Source organism: Amblyomma americanum, chromosome 10 (assembly GCF_052857255.1).
Source record: "Amblyomma americanum isolate KBUSLIRL-KWMA chromosome 10, ASM5285725v1, whole genome shotgun sequence".
Taxonomy (NCBI): domain Eukaryota; kingdom Metazoa; phylum Arthropoda; class Arachnida; order Ixodida; family Ixodidae; genus Amblyomma; species Amblyomma americanum.
This window is the reverse complement of record NC_135506.1, coordinates 47,279,686-47,292,218: the sequence shown is the minus strand read 5'-3', so window position 1 is coordinate 47,292,218 and position 12,533 is coordinate 47,279,686. Positions and strand designations below refer to the sequence as shown.

The 12,533-nt window shown below is 47.2% G+C and overlaps 1 protein-coding gene across 1 annotated transcript in view; it reads right to left on the bottom strand.

The window, feature by feature from the left end:
- The window catches only part of LOC144106846 (uncharacterized), a 43,624-nt gene that overhangs the window by 1,771 nt on the left and 29,320 nt on the right, over positions 1-12,533 (bottom strand). Inside the window, exons 2-3 of the mRNA XM_077639793.1 lie at positions 6,456-6,659; positions 3,307-3,581 (exon numbers count right to left, since the gene is read on the bottom strand). Coding sequence (XP_077495919.1) covers positions 3,307-3,581; positions 6,456-6,657 — 477 coding nt within the window. The 5' untranslated portion in view covers positions 6,658-6,659. The remainder of the gene's footprint in view (positions 1-3,306; positions 3,582-6,455; positions 6,660-12,533) is intronic.

The window sequence follows — 12,533 nt, the reverse complement described above, 5'->3', positions numbered from 1 at the left end:
TGAGTGAAAGAAGAAAGGAAGAAAGGTGCCGTAGTGGAGGGCTCTGGAATAATTTCGACCACCTGGGGATCTTTAACAGGCACTGACATCGCACAGCACACGGGCGCCATAGCGTTTTGCCTCCATAAAAACTCAGCCGCCGCGGTCGGGTTCGAATCCGGGAACTCCGGGTCAGTAGCCTCCGCTGGAAAGATGTGCATTTCCAGCGTTGAAATTATAGACAGTGAAGACGGAAGCTTGTAATGCGCAATTGACCGTTTCGACAGAAAGGTGCACAAAGAGGATCGTAGTAGATAAGGCAACGTTTTGTGAACGCGAACACAAGAACTCTAGTTTATTTTTAGATATTTATAAGAACTTTACCACACTGGCTCAAAACCAGCTGGCAGTCCTTAACTGGGTTATAGAATATAATTTCCAGTTGGGACAGTCTGGCAGATGGTCTCATCTGGACCCAATTGGTATCAGGTGGCAGGTGGTTCCAGCTGGTCACGAATGGGAATTATTCCATAACCCAGTTCAGCTGCGACTAGATAGAACCAGACAGTCTTTTTTTATCTAGGTGAGGGCCCTTTTGCTAACGTATACAAATAGCATATGCGGTTGGGTTGTTGTTTACAGGTATGTACGCCATATGTCAAAAATATACAGACCATCAGTTTCGCTTGGACCACGTATGGTGGGACTATTGTAGCGGCCCTGGTACTCTTAAGGTTTGATGGGGTGACGACTAAGGTTTCCATTACCTTCGACAGAGTTTGAGGGTTGGCGATGCCAAACGAGACACTCGGCTCGGCCCAGGCGCAAAACCAGGTGATTTGAGCAATTTTGACAATTGGCGCACATTAGAAAGGCAAAAACGGATTTTAGAACTACGCACAACGTAAATAAAAACGATAAGGCGGGAAGAAGCATCATGACATACTGTAATATTGCATAATAAAATACAAGGCTCGCGAATAAATTATTTAAGAGGTAAAAAAGGTTCGGGCGTCGTAAATTGGAGCATGCAGACGAACAGTCGGAAATTGAAAATTGAATGAAAATTGATATCTTGGGGAAAGGAAATGGCGCAGTATCTGTCTCACATATCGGCGGGCACCTGAACCGCGCCGTAAGGGAAGGGATACAGGAGGGTCTAAGAGAAGAAAGAGGTGCCCTAGTGGAGGGCTCCGGAATAATTTCGACCAACTGGGGATCTTTAACGTGCACTGACATTGCACAGCACTGGGGTGCCGTAGCGTTTCGCCTGCATCGAAACACGGCCGCCGTGGTCGGGTTCGAACCCGGGTACTTCTGATCAGTAGCCGAGCGTGCTAACCACTGAGCCACCGCGGCGGGTTCTCTTAAGAGTAATAATAATAATTGGTTTTTTGGGGAAAGTAAATAGCGCAGTATCTGTCATATATCGTTGGACACCTGAACCGCGCCGTAAGGGAAGGGATAAAGGAGGGAGTGAAAGAAGAAAGGAAGAATAGGTGCCGTAGTGGAGGGCTCCGGAATAATTTCGACCACCTGGGGATCTTTAACGTGCTCTGACATCGCACAGCACACGGGCGCCTTAGCGTTTTTTCCTCCATAAAAAGCACATCGCCGACATCGATTTTGCGACAGCTGGCCTGCCCCTGTAAAGCTGGCATTTGCTTTCTCTTTGAAGCTTAAAAAGAAGCCAGCTTTAAAAGCTACCAAAAACTCTCTTGAGAGGCTGCGCGAGTTTTTGTAGCTTTTAAAGCTGGCTTCTTCTTAAGCTTCAAAGAGAAAGCAAATGCCAGCTTTACAGGGGCAGGCCAGCTGTCGCAAAATCGATGTTGGCGATGTGCTTTTTATGGAGGAAAAACGCTAAGGCGCCCGTGTGCTGTGCGATGTCAGAGCACGTTAAAGATCCCCAGGTGTCGAAATTATTCCGGAGCCCTCCACTACGGCACCTCTCTCTTCCTTCTTTCACTCCCTCCTTTACTCTTCCTTTACGGCGCGGTTCTGGTGTCCAACGATATATGAGACAGATACTGCGCCATTTCCTTTCCCCCAAAACCAATTATTATTATTATTATTATTATTATTATTATTATTATTATTATTATTATTATTATTATTATTATTATTTGCTTGATTTTGACACAGCAGGCTTGCCCCTGTAAAGCTGGCATTTTCTTTCTCTTTGCAGCTAAGGAAGAAGCCAGATTTAAAGCCTACCATTTTTCTCCGTAATGACCTCTTGAGAAAATAAAAATTGGTTTTTAGGGAAAGGAAATGACGCAGTATCTTCCTCACATCTCGGTGGAAACCTAAACCGTTTCGTAAGAGAAAGGATAAAGGAGGGAGTGAAAGAAGAGGTGCCGTAGTGGAGGGCTCCGGAATAATTGCGACCACCTGGGGATCTTTAACGTGCACTGACATCGCACAGCACACGGGCGTCTTTGCGTTTCACCTCCATCGAAACGCTGCCGCCATGTTCGGGTTCGATCCCGGGTACCCCGGATCAGTAGGCGAGCGCCCTCACCACTGAGCCATCGCGGCGGGTCCTCTTGAGAAACTGCGCGAGTTTTTGGTAGCTTTTAAAGCTAGCTTCTTCTTTAGCTTCAAAGAGAAAGCAAATGCCAGCTTTACAGGGGCAAGCCAGAAATCTACGACAAAATCGACAAGTCGGTAATGTGCTCGATTTTGCGACAGCTGGCTTGCCCCTGTAAAGCTGGCATTTTTTTTTTGAAGCTAAAGAAGAAGCCAGATTTAAAAGCTACCAAAACTCGCGCAGCCTCTCAAGAGGACATTACGGAGAAAGTAAGTTGGCCTAAACGCGGCCGCCGAGGTCGGGTTCGAACCCGACCTCGGCGGTAGCGTTTCGATGGAGGCGAAACGCAGAAGGCGCCCCTGTTCTGTGCGATGTCAGTGCACGTTAAAGATCCCCAGGTGGTCGAAATTATTCCGGAGCCCTGCACTACGGCACCTCTTTCTTCCTTAACCCAACGCCACTAAACCCAACGCAACACAACTCTTTCTTCTTTCACTCCCTTCTTCGTCCTTTCCCTTATGGCGTAGTTCGGGTGTCCACCGAGATATGTGAGACAGTTACTGCGTCACTTCCTTTCCTCAAAACCAATTTTCATTTTGGCCTACACCGATAGAAAACCACTTTATAGTTACGAAGAACCCGAAAAAAAGCTCTTATAAGGTGTGAAGAAGGAAGAACTGGTGGCGCCCTAGCAATCTGTTACCGCAACTAAACTGCTGTGACGTCGGGGGGAAATTTTAAGGATGACAGAGCTGCTTATAAGAAGGAAAGAATGACAGACATGCATAGGGACTGACCCATGAACGCTTGTAGTGGACGAACCCGTAGCAGAGGTAAGCGACCAGCGCGACGAGGCCGCAGGCGAACACGATGAGCAGCAGCGGCTGGTAGAGCAGGCCCAGGAACAGGCCCGTCAGGGACACACACAAGCTGAGGCAGACGCACAGGCTAGCCTCGATGATGCGACTCGAGAAGGCCCTGCCATCTTTCTTCTTGCTCCTCGCCTTGGCAGTGCTGCCGTTCGCTCCGCTGCTGGCGACGCGTCCGGACCCGTTGATTGAGGGGTTCACGCCTGCGACGCCAAATGCGCCATTCGAAGACTAAAAAAGTTGGAAGGGACACTTAAAGCCCAGTCTTAAGCGTATGATGCTATAGCGTAATTCATCATCATCATCAGCCTTACTACACCCACTGCAGGGCAAAGGCCTCTCCCATGTCTCTCCAATTAACCCTATCCTTTGCCAGCTGCATGCACCCTTTGCCTGCAAACTTCTTAATCTCATTCGCCCATCTAACCTTCTGCCGCCCCCTGCTACGCTTACTTTCTCTTGGAACCCACTCCGTTACCCTTAAAGACCAGCGGTTATCTTGCCTTCGCATCACATGCCCTGCCCAAGCCCATTTCTTTCTCTTGATTTCGACTAGGATGTCATTAACCCGTGTTTGTTCCCTCACCCACTCTGCCCGCTTCCGATCTCTTAACGTTACACCTATCATTTTTCTTTCCATGGCTCGCTGCGTTGTCCTTAACTTAAGCTGAACTCTTTTCGTTAGCCTCCACGTTTCTGCCCCGTAGGTGAGTACCGGTAAGATTATGCTGTTGTACACTTTCCTCTTGAGGGAAATTGGTAAACTGCCACTCATGATCTGCGAGAATTTGCCATATGCGCTCCACCCCATTCTTATCCTTCTAGTTATCTCCCTCTCATGATCCGGATCAGCTGTCACTACCTGCCCTAAGTAGACGTATTCCGGCACAATTTCTAGGCTCTCGCTGCCAATTGTGAACTGTTGTTCCCTTGCTAGACTGTTGAACATTACCTTGGTTTTCTGCATGTTAATTTTTAGACCTATCGATCTGCTCTGCCTGTCTAACTCGTTGATCATGACTTGCAGTTCACCTCCTGAGTGACTCAGCAAGGCAATGTCATCAGCAAATCTCAGATTATTTAGGTATTCTCCATTTATTCTTATTCCCAACTGTTCCCAATTCAGGCCTCGAAATACCTCCTGCAAACATGAGGTGAACAGCATTGGCGATATCGTTTCTCCATGCCTGACGCCCTTTCTTATTGGAATTTTATTGCTGACTTTATGGAGGACTATAGTAGCTGTGCAGTTGCTATATATATCTTCCAGTATTTTGACATAAGGCTCTTCTACTCCCTGATTACGCAATGCCTGTATGACTGCTGAGGTTTCCACTGAGTCGAATGCTTTCTCGTAATCAATGAAAGCTATATATAGAGGTTGGTTATATTCTGCACATTTCTCTATCACCTGATTGATAGTGTGAATATGATCTATTGTGGAATATCCTTTATGAAAGCCTGCCTGATCATTTGGTTGATTAAAGTCTAACGTTGCCCTGACTCTATTAGCGATTACCTTAGTAAATACTTTGTAGGCGTAATAGCGTAATTGGTTGATTCCAATATATGCAGAATTGGTCATTATCTATTTTACATTCATTGATCTCTGGGAGCCCTCATACCACTCCTGGCGCAGTGGTTTAGCAGGTGGGCGATAAGCCACTGCCTTGCAATGGCAGGTGCGGCCACCGGTGGGCCTTTTACGGTACAGGTTGCTTTTCCGGAGTGGCCACTCACTTATTTACCTGCCACCTACCACGGTGGGCAGTTTCCTCACTATCCGGTTTTGATGACGTCGCATGGTCACGTGTTCTAGGTGGCCCACCTTCCTCCTAGGTTGCTCTGGGGATTTTTTGCTCACGGTCAACGGCGACGCCGACGCCGGATTTTCTCCGACACGAGCTCCGTAACACTGTCGCGTTAAAAAGAAACGGCACGTTACATAATTGTTTAATGCTTACAGGAATGACGACAGAGGTCGTTATTTGTTTAAAGTCATCGTTTCGTTGCATGTAAGCACAGCACTTTTCGATACGTGTGAAAACACTGAGAAACTGATCGATGCTAGCGGTACATTTTGGATGACCACGAAACTTCGCTTCGTGATAGACACCTGTCCAATGCTCCGAATATGCCAAGTTGGATTGCTTTGGACCTTTTAAATATTGTTGTCTCACTGAAGGCTAGTTGGCACAAGGCTGTCCTAGATTTTAGTCAGTAGCGAATAGTCGTGGAGCTTAACGTAGCATGTGCGCGAAAGCTGATTATAGGCAAGAGCGAAGTGCAGTTTTTACAATTCACATAAAGTTCTGCGCACGGCGATTGATAACATTTGGTGTTTTGATCAATAGCAACTGGCTTTCCGCTTATGGCGCATCGAATTTTGATCGCTTAGCTCAGAAGAAGGAATGCATTTCCGCAGCGAGGCTGCCCCTACAGAGAGTTCTTTCTGGCACTCCACGACTGTCTAAGCGACACTTATCGCATATCTCCAGCAGTTTATAAAATGAATAATTGATTTTACTGTCTAGATTAGCATGACGCCAGAGGTAAGCGTCAACGGCCAAGCTAGACGACCGTCTACAGTGCTGCGTTTTTTTTCACACCTGAAATGTGTACTTTCTTTTTTTTTTGAACGCTGGCTCAAGTCATGCACAACGCCCTCACATCACCACCCGTCCTAACCCATCAATTACAGTTTTCTCCGTGACCTTTCGCACGCCAGAGTAACGCACCCAAAGACTGCTCACTAGCCCTTATTTGTAAATGAGTCATTGCGCTCCGTTATCTTTGTTTTAATTCGATTGAATCAAAAACCTTATCGGGAAAAATATGTCGTCGGTAATAAAATTCTCCCATAGGCTGCGGGGAGTGACGTCACCAGACCGGTTAATTTCTATTGGCTGGAGGAAAGTGACGTCAGCAGAACGGATAATTTTCATTGGCTGGAGGAAATTAACGTCACCAGAGCGCACAATTTTCATTGGCTAGAGGTAAGTGACGCCACCAGACCAGAAGTGACGTGGCGCATAGGGTAACTAGGTGTCCCTGTGAGTTTTTTGCCTTGTTCTCACCCACAACTAGGTTGCTTCCGAGGAAATGGTTCGTCGGGTGTGCGCCGGGAACGTCTGTGGAAGCGTGAAGCGGGCCTCCGAGACCGTGGTGGTAGTTGTGATGGCCTGTGCCGTTGCCATGCATCTCGTTGTAGAAGATCAGTGGGCTGGATCTCAAAGTGCCAGGAGTTATATGGGTGGCGGCTGTCTCCAGCGGAGTCATGCCTGCGTCATTGAATGAATGAATGGAGAACGAACACGTGAATTGAGTAATCTAACAACCGAAATAATTAGTTGTGTAATGAATTCTAGCACCATACTTTATTTGTGCCTTTCAAGAAGATATTGAGAATAGAGTTATGTTACTTAAATGCAACAACGAAAAGGGCGACGTGAGTGACTTTTAGCGGCAATTACGCGCCTCTACATATATGTTCATAGAGAAGTGGTTTCAGATCATTTACAAACTACAGAGTACTTTCGAACAGCTTACTCACAGCTATACTCTTTTCAAACATCCCCCCCCCCTAAAAAAAATAAAAATAAAGTGTGGCTTTATGCTTCGGCAAAATAAAACTACTTAAAAGATCAGTTATACTCGCTAACTTTATGGCATAAAGCAACTATGCAAAAATACGCATAAATTTCGTCGACAATAAACCAGTTTCCAAAATCGGCCTTGTCTTACTTTTGCTTACAGGTACCCTCCGTTGCCCCACTACCACACACGCACACACACAAAGAAAGGAACTACTATAATTGCAACATTACTACTGAACATTTTGACAAATGTAAAGCTTGAACTCTGTAAAAAATACGGAATACTTAACATTCTGCGCATTACAGTCTGTCTAGCTGCAGAAACATTCCCGCACCCAACAACGTAAAAAAAAAGAAAGCCACGCGAGCGACGAACTCATTCCAGGAATTTCGCGTGCTTAAAGGGTAAAATCTGCATTAAACTGTTGCTCGCGTCACTATAATTGCGGCTGCCTTTCGCAGAACTGCGTACGCGAAATTTCAGAGAACGATGCCTACCGATCCACCTCAAATCGGACAGAGCGCGTGCAAAGCCCCACTGCCGTGCATTCACCCCTCAATCAGAGCAGGCGGGCAGTTCGAAGAGAGCTCCCTCTTTCATCGGAAAGGCGTGGCATAAGCATGCAGACAACCTTTTGCCGCGCGCTTGTTGTGACGCTGGCGGGAGTTCAAACAGGCTGGAGAAGACTGAGAAACAAAAAAGTTTAAAGACAGAGAGAGAGAGAGAGGGAAAGAGAGAAATAGACGCCGCGATCGATTCTGAGTCATCCTCTCCCTTCCTTGTTTCCCCATATGGGATGAATGACCGCACCTGTCGCATTCCCCCCGGAGCTACATCTGTGCAATAAAGCAGAAACCGAATAAACAAGCGCCAGTCAGCAAATGGCGCTTTACTGCAACTCTAACTTCCGGATTTCTTTTTCACTTCCGCGTCTCGGTTTAGGGTGGGTGTATACGCTCGGTTGTCGGTCGCGGAGGAAGCGCGAGCCGTGCGGAAGTAGCATGCGTGTAGGCGCGTATCGAACGTTTAAGAACACGCTTCCCCACGGAGAGGTCGTCGACCTCCAGAATGCGAACCATAACAAAAGCCCAACCTGTATACGCCGCTCATTCTCATCTTATTGGTTTTTCCTTTTCTTCTGGATTCTGAAACGCATCGATGCTGACGTTGGCGCAGAAAATGGCAGGTATGGGATTGACTGTTGAAATCGGTTTCTTATCCAGGCGCATGCAGTAAAGAAAAAAAAAGCTTCTGAAGGACAGAAAACAGATTTCATATTGTCAACTGTAATGAATCTTTACATCATCCTAACACTCAGTACTCCAGAATACTTCCCACCACAGCAATTCTTTTATTTCACCGAGACAATTAATTGAATGTAGTGCCGTATTTTCTTGCCGAGGTCATTTTTCATGTGCCTGAATAAGTGAAGATGTTTGTTGCTCGAACGTATGTGGTTGGCCCCAACACTGCGCGCTCGTTTCTGTAGCTTTTGTGCGCCCTTTTTTAATTCTTTAGTGGCTCTGCGAACATGGAAGTGGAGAAAGTTTGCAGCGCCCCTACATAAGCATTATGTGTATATTCTGCTGTGTACGTGTGAATTCCGTTTTTAACCAGCGCTTGAAAACAAGCTCCTGGTGGCGTTTGTATTTGAGTACATAAATAAAAGGTATATTTATTCAAGTATAGTACAGCCGAATCTCTTCATAACGAAACGTACGGTTTATAACGAAATAATGGACGTAACGAAGGAATGATGATTCTCCTTGGATGCTCGGTCAATACAGGCTATAGCGAAGACATGGTTGTAACGAAGTAATTACCGGGCCCCCTCATCTTCGTTATAACAAGGTTCAACTGTGTGATCCAAAACTGTCGATAAAAGTTGTTCTATACATGTTCTTATTGGACGACAAATGTTCGCCGGCCCCTTCGATTCACATTCGAACAATAGTGGTCCATCCCGGATATCAAGAGAACGCAGACAGTACATTTTTTTTCCTTTCTCGGAAATAAGCATGTTCACAGCCTTTGAGCCCAGAGATGTCCTGGGGATGTCCGCGGGCACACTTGGGCCCCGCGAAGCGGCATCTTTTACACTATCAGCTGTTATCGTGAAGTTGTCCACTTACGGTGTCATTGGCACGAAATGACTCCATCGATGAAGTGACTTACTACGTGACCACGTAAAGGGTATCATGGAATACTCGTCAGTGCTTATCTAAACTTTCTTCGTGGCGGCCATAGAATATACTGCCAGGAACTAGGGACTAACTTTTCTAGTTCTCTTAGCTGCCACCATGCGGCGCATGACTTTAAACTTTCAAAAATAGCGCGTTGACGTCATCCGTGACGCAAGCAAGAGAATGACCGAGTGGCTCACATTGAAGCGCTGTAGGCCACTGGGCTTAGCGGGACTCGCTGGCGCTATCCCGAATTCTTGGTAATGTCGTGGCCTTGCGTTTATAGGCTGAAAGTGAGCGCCAACTGCTTAGGATAAAAACTTCATCACTTGGTATAAGTTTGTTTTACCTGAAATTGGCGCTGTGAACGCGTTTGTTAAGGGAGAGAGAGAGAGAGGGTTTATTGATAGGAAAGGCAGAGAGGTTGGCCTGAAAAATAAATATCTGGCCTGCTAAGGCCAGATAAGGGAACCTGTAAGCAAGGTGTGCGAGAGAGAGCTGGTCGCGTGAATTCTTCAATATGCTGCCTAAAAACTGGTCCACGTGAACCAGTCAAATCCACTCGTAATGCGCACATGCACGCACACACCCAAACACGCACGCACAACACACACACACACACACACACATGCACGCACTCACGCACACACACAGCACTCCAAGAAGAGCACAGGATACTAGATTTGTGTCAAAGCTCATAGCAGGCTATATAACACTTCTCTCACGGTTCTGAAGCTAGCTTGAGCCTTGTCGATAAGACGAGGTGTGCTGGATAACACTTGCTCACGCTGCGTCAGCCAAGCAGCCAAGAAAAGCGGTGAAGTACTCCTGTTCACATGTCTACTTGACAACACACAAGAACGGGAAATGTTTCAGGGTATCGCTCGCCCACTGCACGTGTATACCGTAGAAGCGCACAAACAACATTAGCATCTGCAACCACGGATAGAGCCTCCAGCACTTGAAAACCTTGTCCTGATAACATCATAGTTTCAGCGAAGCAGCAGAAGGCATCTGGACGCAAGGGGAGCCACTAGAGGCAAGGAGATACCGAAACAAACGCAAGAAAACCCGATCAAAACGGACGACAGAATTTTTTGTCGCGCATCTGTCGCGCGACACAATTTTGTGTCGCAAGACAAGCTGTCTTGTCGTGCCATGTGTCGTGCGACAAGCTTCGTGTCGTGGGTTCTTTCGCGCGACAAAGTTGTTTGTAGTGGGTTCTGCCGCACGACAGACATCTTTCCTGCATTTTGTCGTGCGAAGAAGGTCCCTGTCGCAGCATTTGTCGCGCGACAGGTTTCTGTCGCAGGTACTGTCGCGCGACAGAGGGACTAGTGCCGCGCGACAGAGATTGCGTGCCTCAGCAAAGTTGCCTGTCGTGGGTTCAGTCGCGCGACAGACTTCTATCGCGCCTCTCTTCACGCGACAAAAGTACCTGTCGTGCGGCCTGTCGCGCGACACAAGAGCTTGTCGTGGGATATGCCGCGCGACAGATACCTGTCGTGGGATGAGTCGCGCGACAGATACCTGTCGTGGATTGTGCCGCGCGATAGATACCTATCGTGGGATGTGTCATACGACAGATTCCTGGTGAGGGTAATTATTTTACTGCAGAATTCTAGAAATACTGTCATGCGGTCGTGTGACAGCGATAGGATCAAATTGACAAAAGATGCTTCAAAGCGCGTTCACTGTGGCGAGTCGCGAAGAGGATGCGAGGTGCTCTGGTCTGTTGGTGACGGGCACCGAGCGAAATGAAGTGCTCATTCACATTGGCGAATCGAGTATTCAACTCGCTTCCCGCGACCTGGCTCTCTCACCGAACGAGAATTGGCTTAGAGGAGAGGCACTGCTCGAGCACTCACCTAATTCCCTTCTGTTCCCACAAGACAATGTGATGAAAGTAGTGCATGCTCAAGAGTATAATGCGGCTTTGAAAGCCCAAAAAGCTGTATACACAAGCGACGAAGCCAGCGGTGCCTGCGTATCCGCACGCGCTTGCGGTGGCGGCATGTAGCTGCAGCCACGACAGCGCCTGCACACCAGTCGGTGTGCGCAAGTCGAATGGCGCTACTGAAAGTCAGTGTCCTCTTGGCTTCTGTGACATGTTCAAGCCATGTAACATAATGTACCGCTACTACTACATGCGCAGAAAAAACCAAGGACACTTCTATGCGTCGCGGAAAAGAATGTCGTTAGTCGTCAATCAGGGAAAATTACTCGCCATAACCATCCGGCTACACAAAGGCAGCATGTGGGTACATGCACGCAGTTCTCTGTATAAATGTTCAAGGCAACCCCGATATCATTTTTCCGCCCGTTTCAGTTTTAAGAGCGTCAGCTCTTACTACTTACGTTTGTCAAGGACACGTCTGTCTGCAGGGAAGGTCAAATTAGCCAAGACAGTTACCACACTATATCACATAGCAACAGCGGGCGCGTAGAGCCTCAGTTGTCACAGATACCTTCGATCCGTTTTACATATGCCAGTATAGCGGCTATCGAAGTGGAACCCCGGGGACCCCCATTTGCATCAAATTTGGGGGCCGCCCGTTTGACGCATAACGATCGAAGTGGTGTCATTTGACTTGTCATGTTCCTGAGGATAAAATAAATATTTAGATGAAGCCCAAAATATGTGTGGGATTCGCACCGACGACCTTTTCGCCCCCAAACTGTGCATTCCGGGGACAGCCATAAGGCCTAATCGTTTGTCGCAGAGGGTTCCGGATGCGGTCAAACAATTCATCTTGTTGTAATGCACACGTTTATAAAATTCGTGAAGTGATATATAAGGAGGAAACATACCGGATTTAGCGAAAGTGGCTGTAAATCGCAATAGTAGTGCGAAATCTTTTATGTAGATGACGCTGCTTGTATCTTAGAACGAATGTTTCCGAAACGAAATGCCCTCAGATGTTTGTATTTTGTCTCTCCACGTTTGCTGAGCACCCCGATCTAGGACCCCGATCTAAACACTTGAAGCTCTCGTAGCTAACGCTCTTAAGTCCAACGCTGATGCAGTGTTGGCGGGGAATTTTTTTTAGCGGCAGTGACGTGGTGCTTATCTTAAAATAGCAAAGCAAAAAAAAATACTTTACGATGTCGTTCATTGCCTTCACTGAACATTTCATGACGGTGACACGAAAATGTCGCTAAATATAGACAGCAGCGTATGCAGCCGAAGGTGAAATGCGGCGGCCGGCGAGTTTGAACCAATTTGATTCTCGGTCGAAATGAGAATAAAGTCTTGGGACTGACATCAACCGCGCGCTTTAAAGAGTTTCACCTGCTTTGACACAGTCTAGCTCCTGTGCACCCGCGCTCGGTCCTCTAAACTACTCTGGTCCCAGTGTGACTGTGTGCTATGAC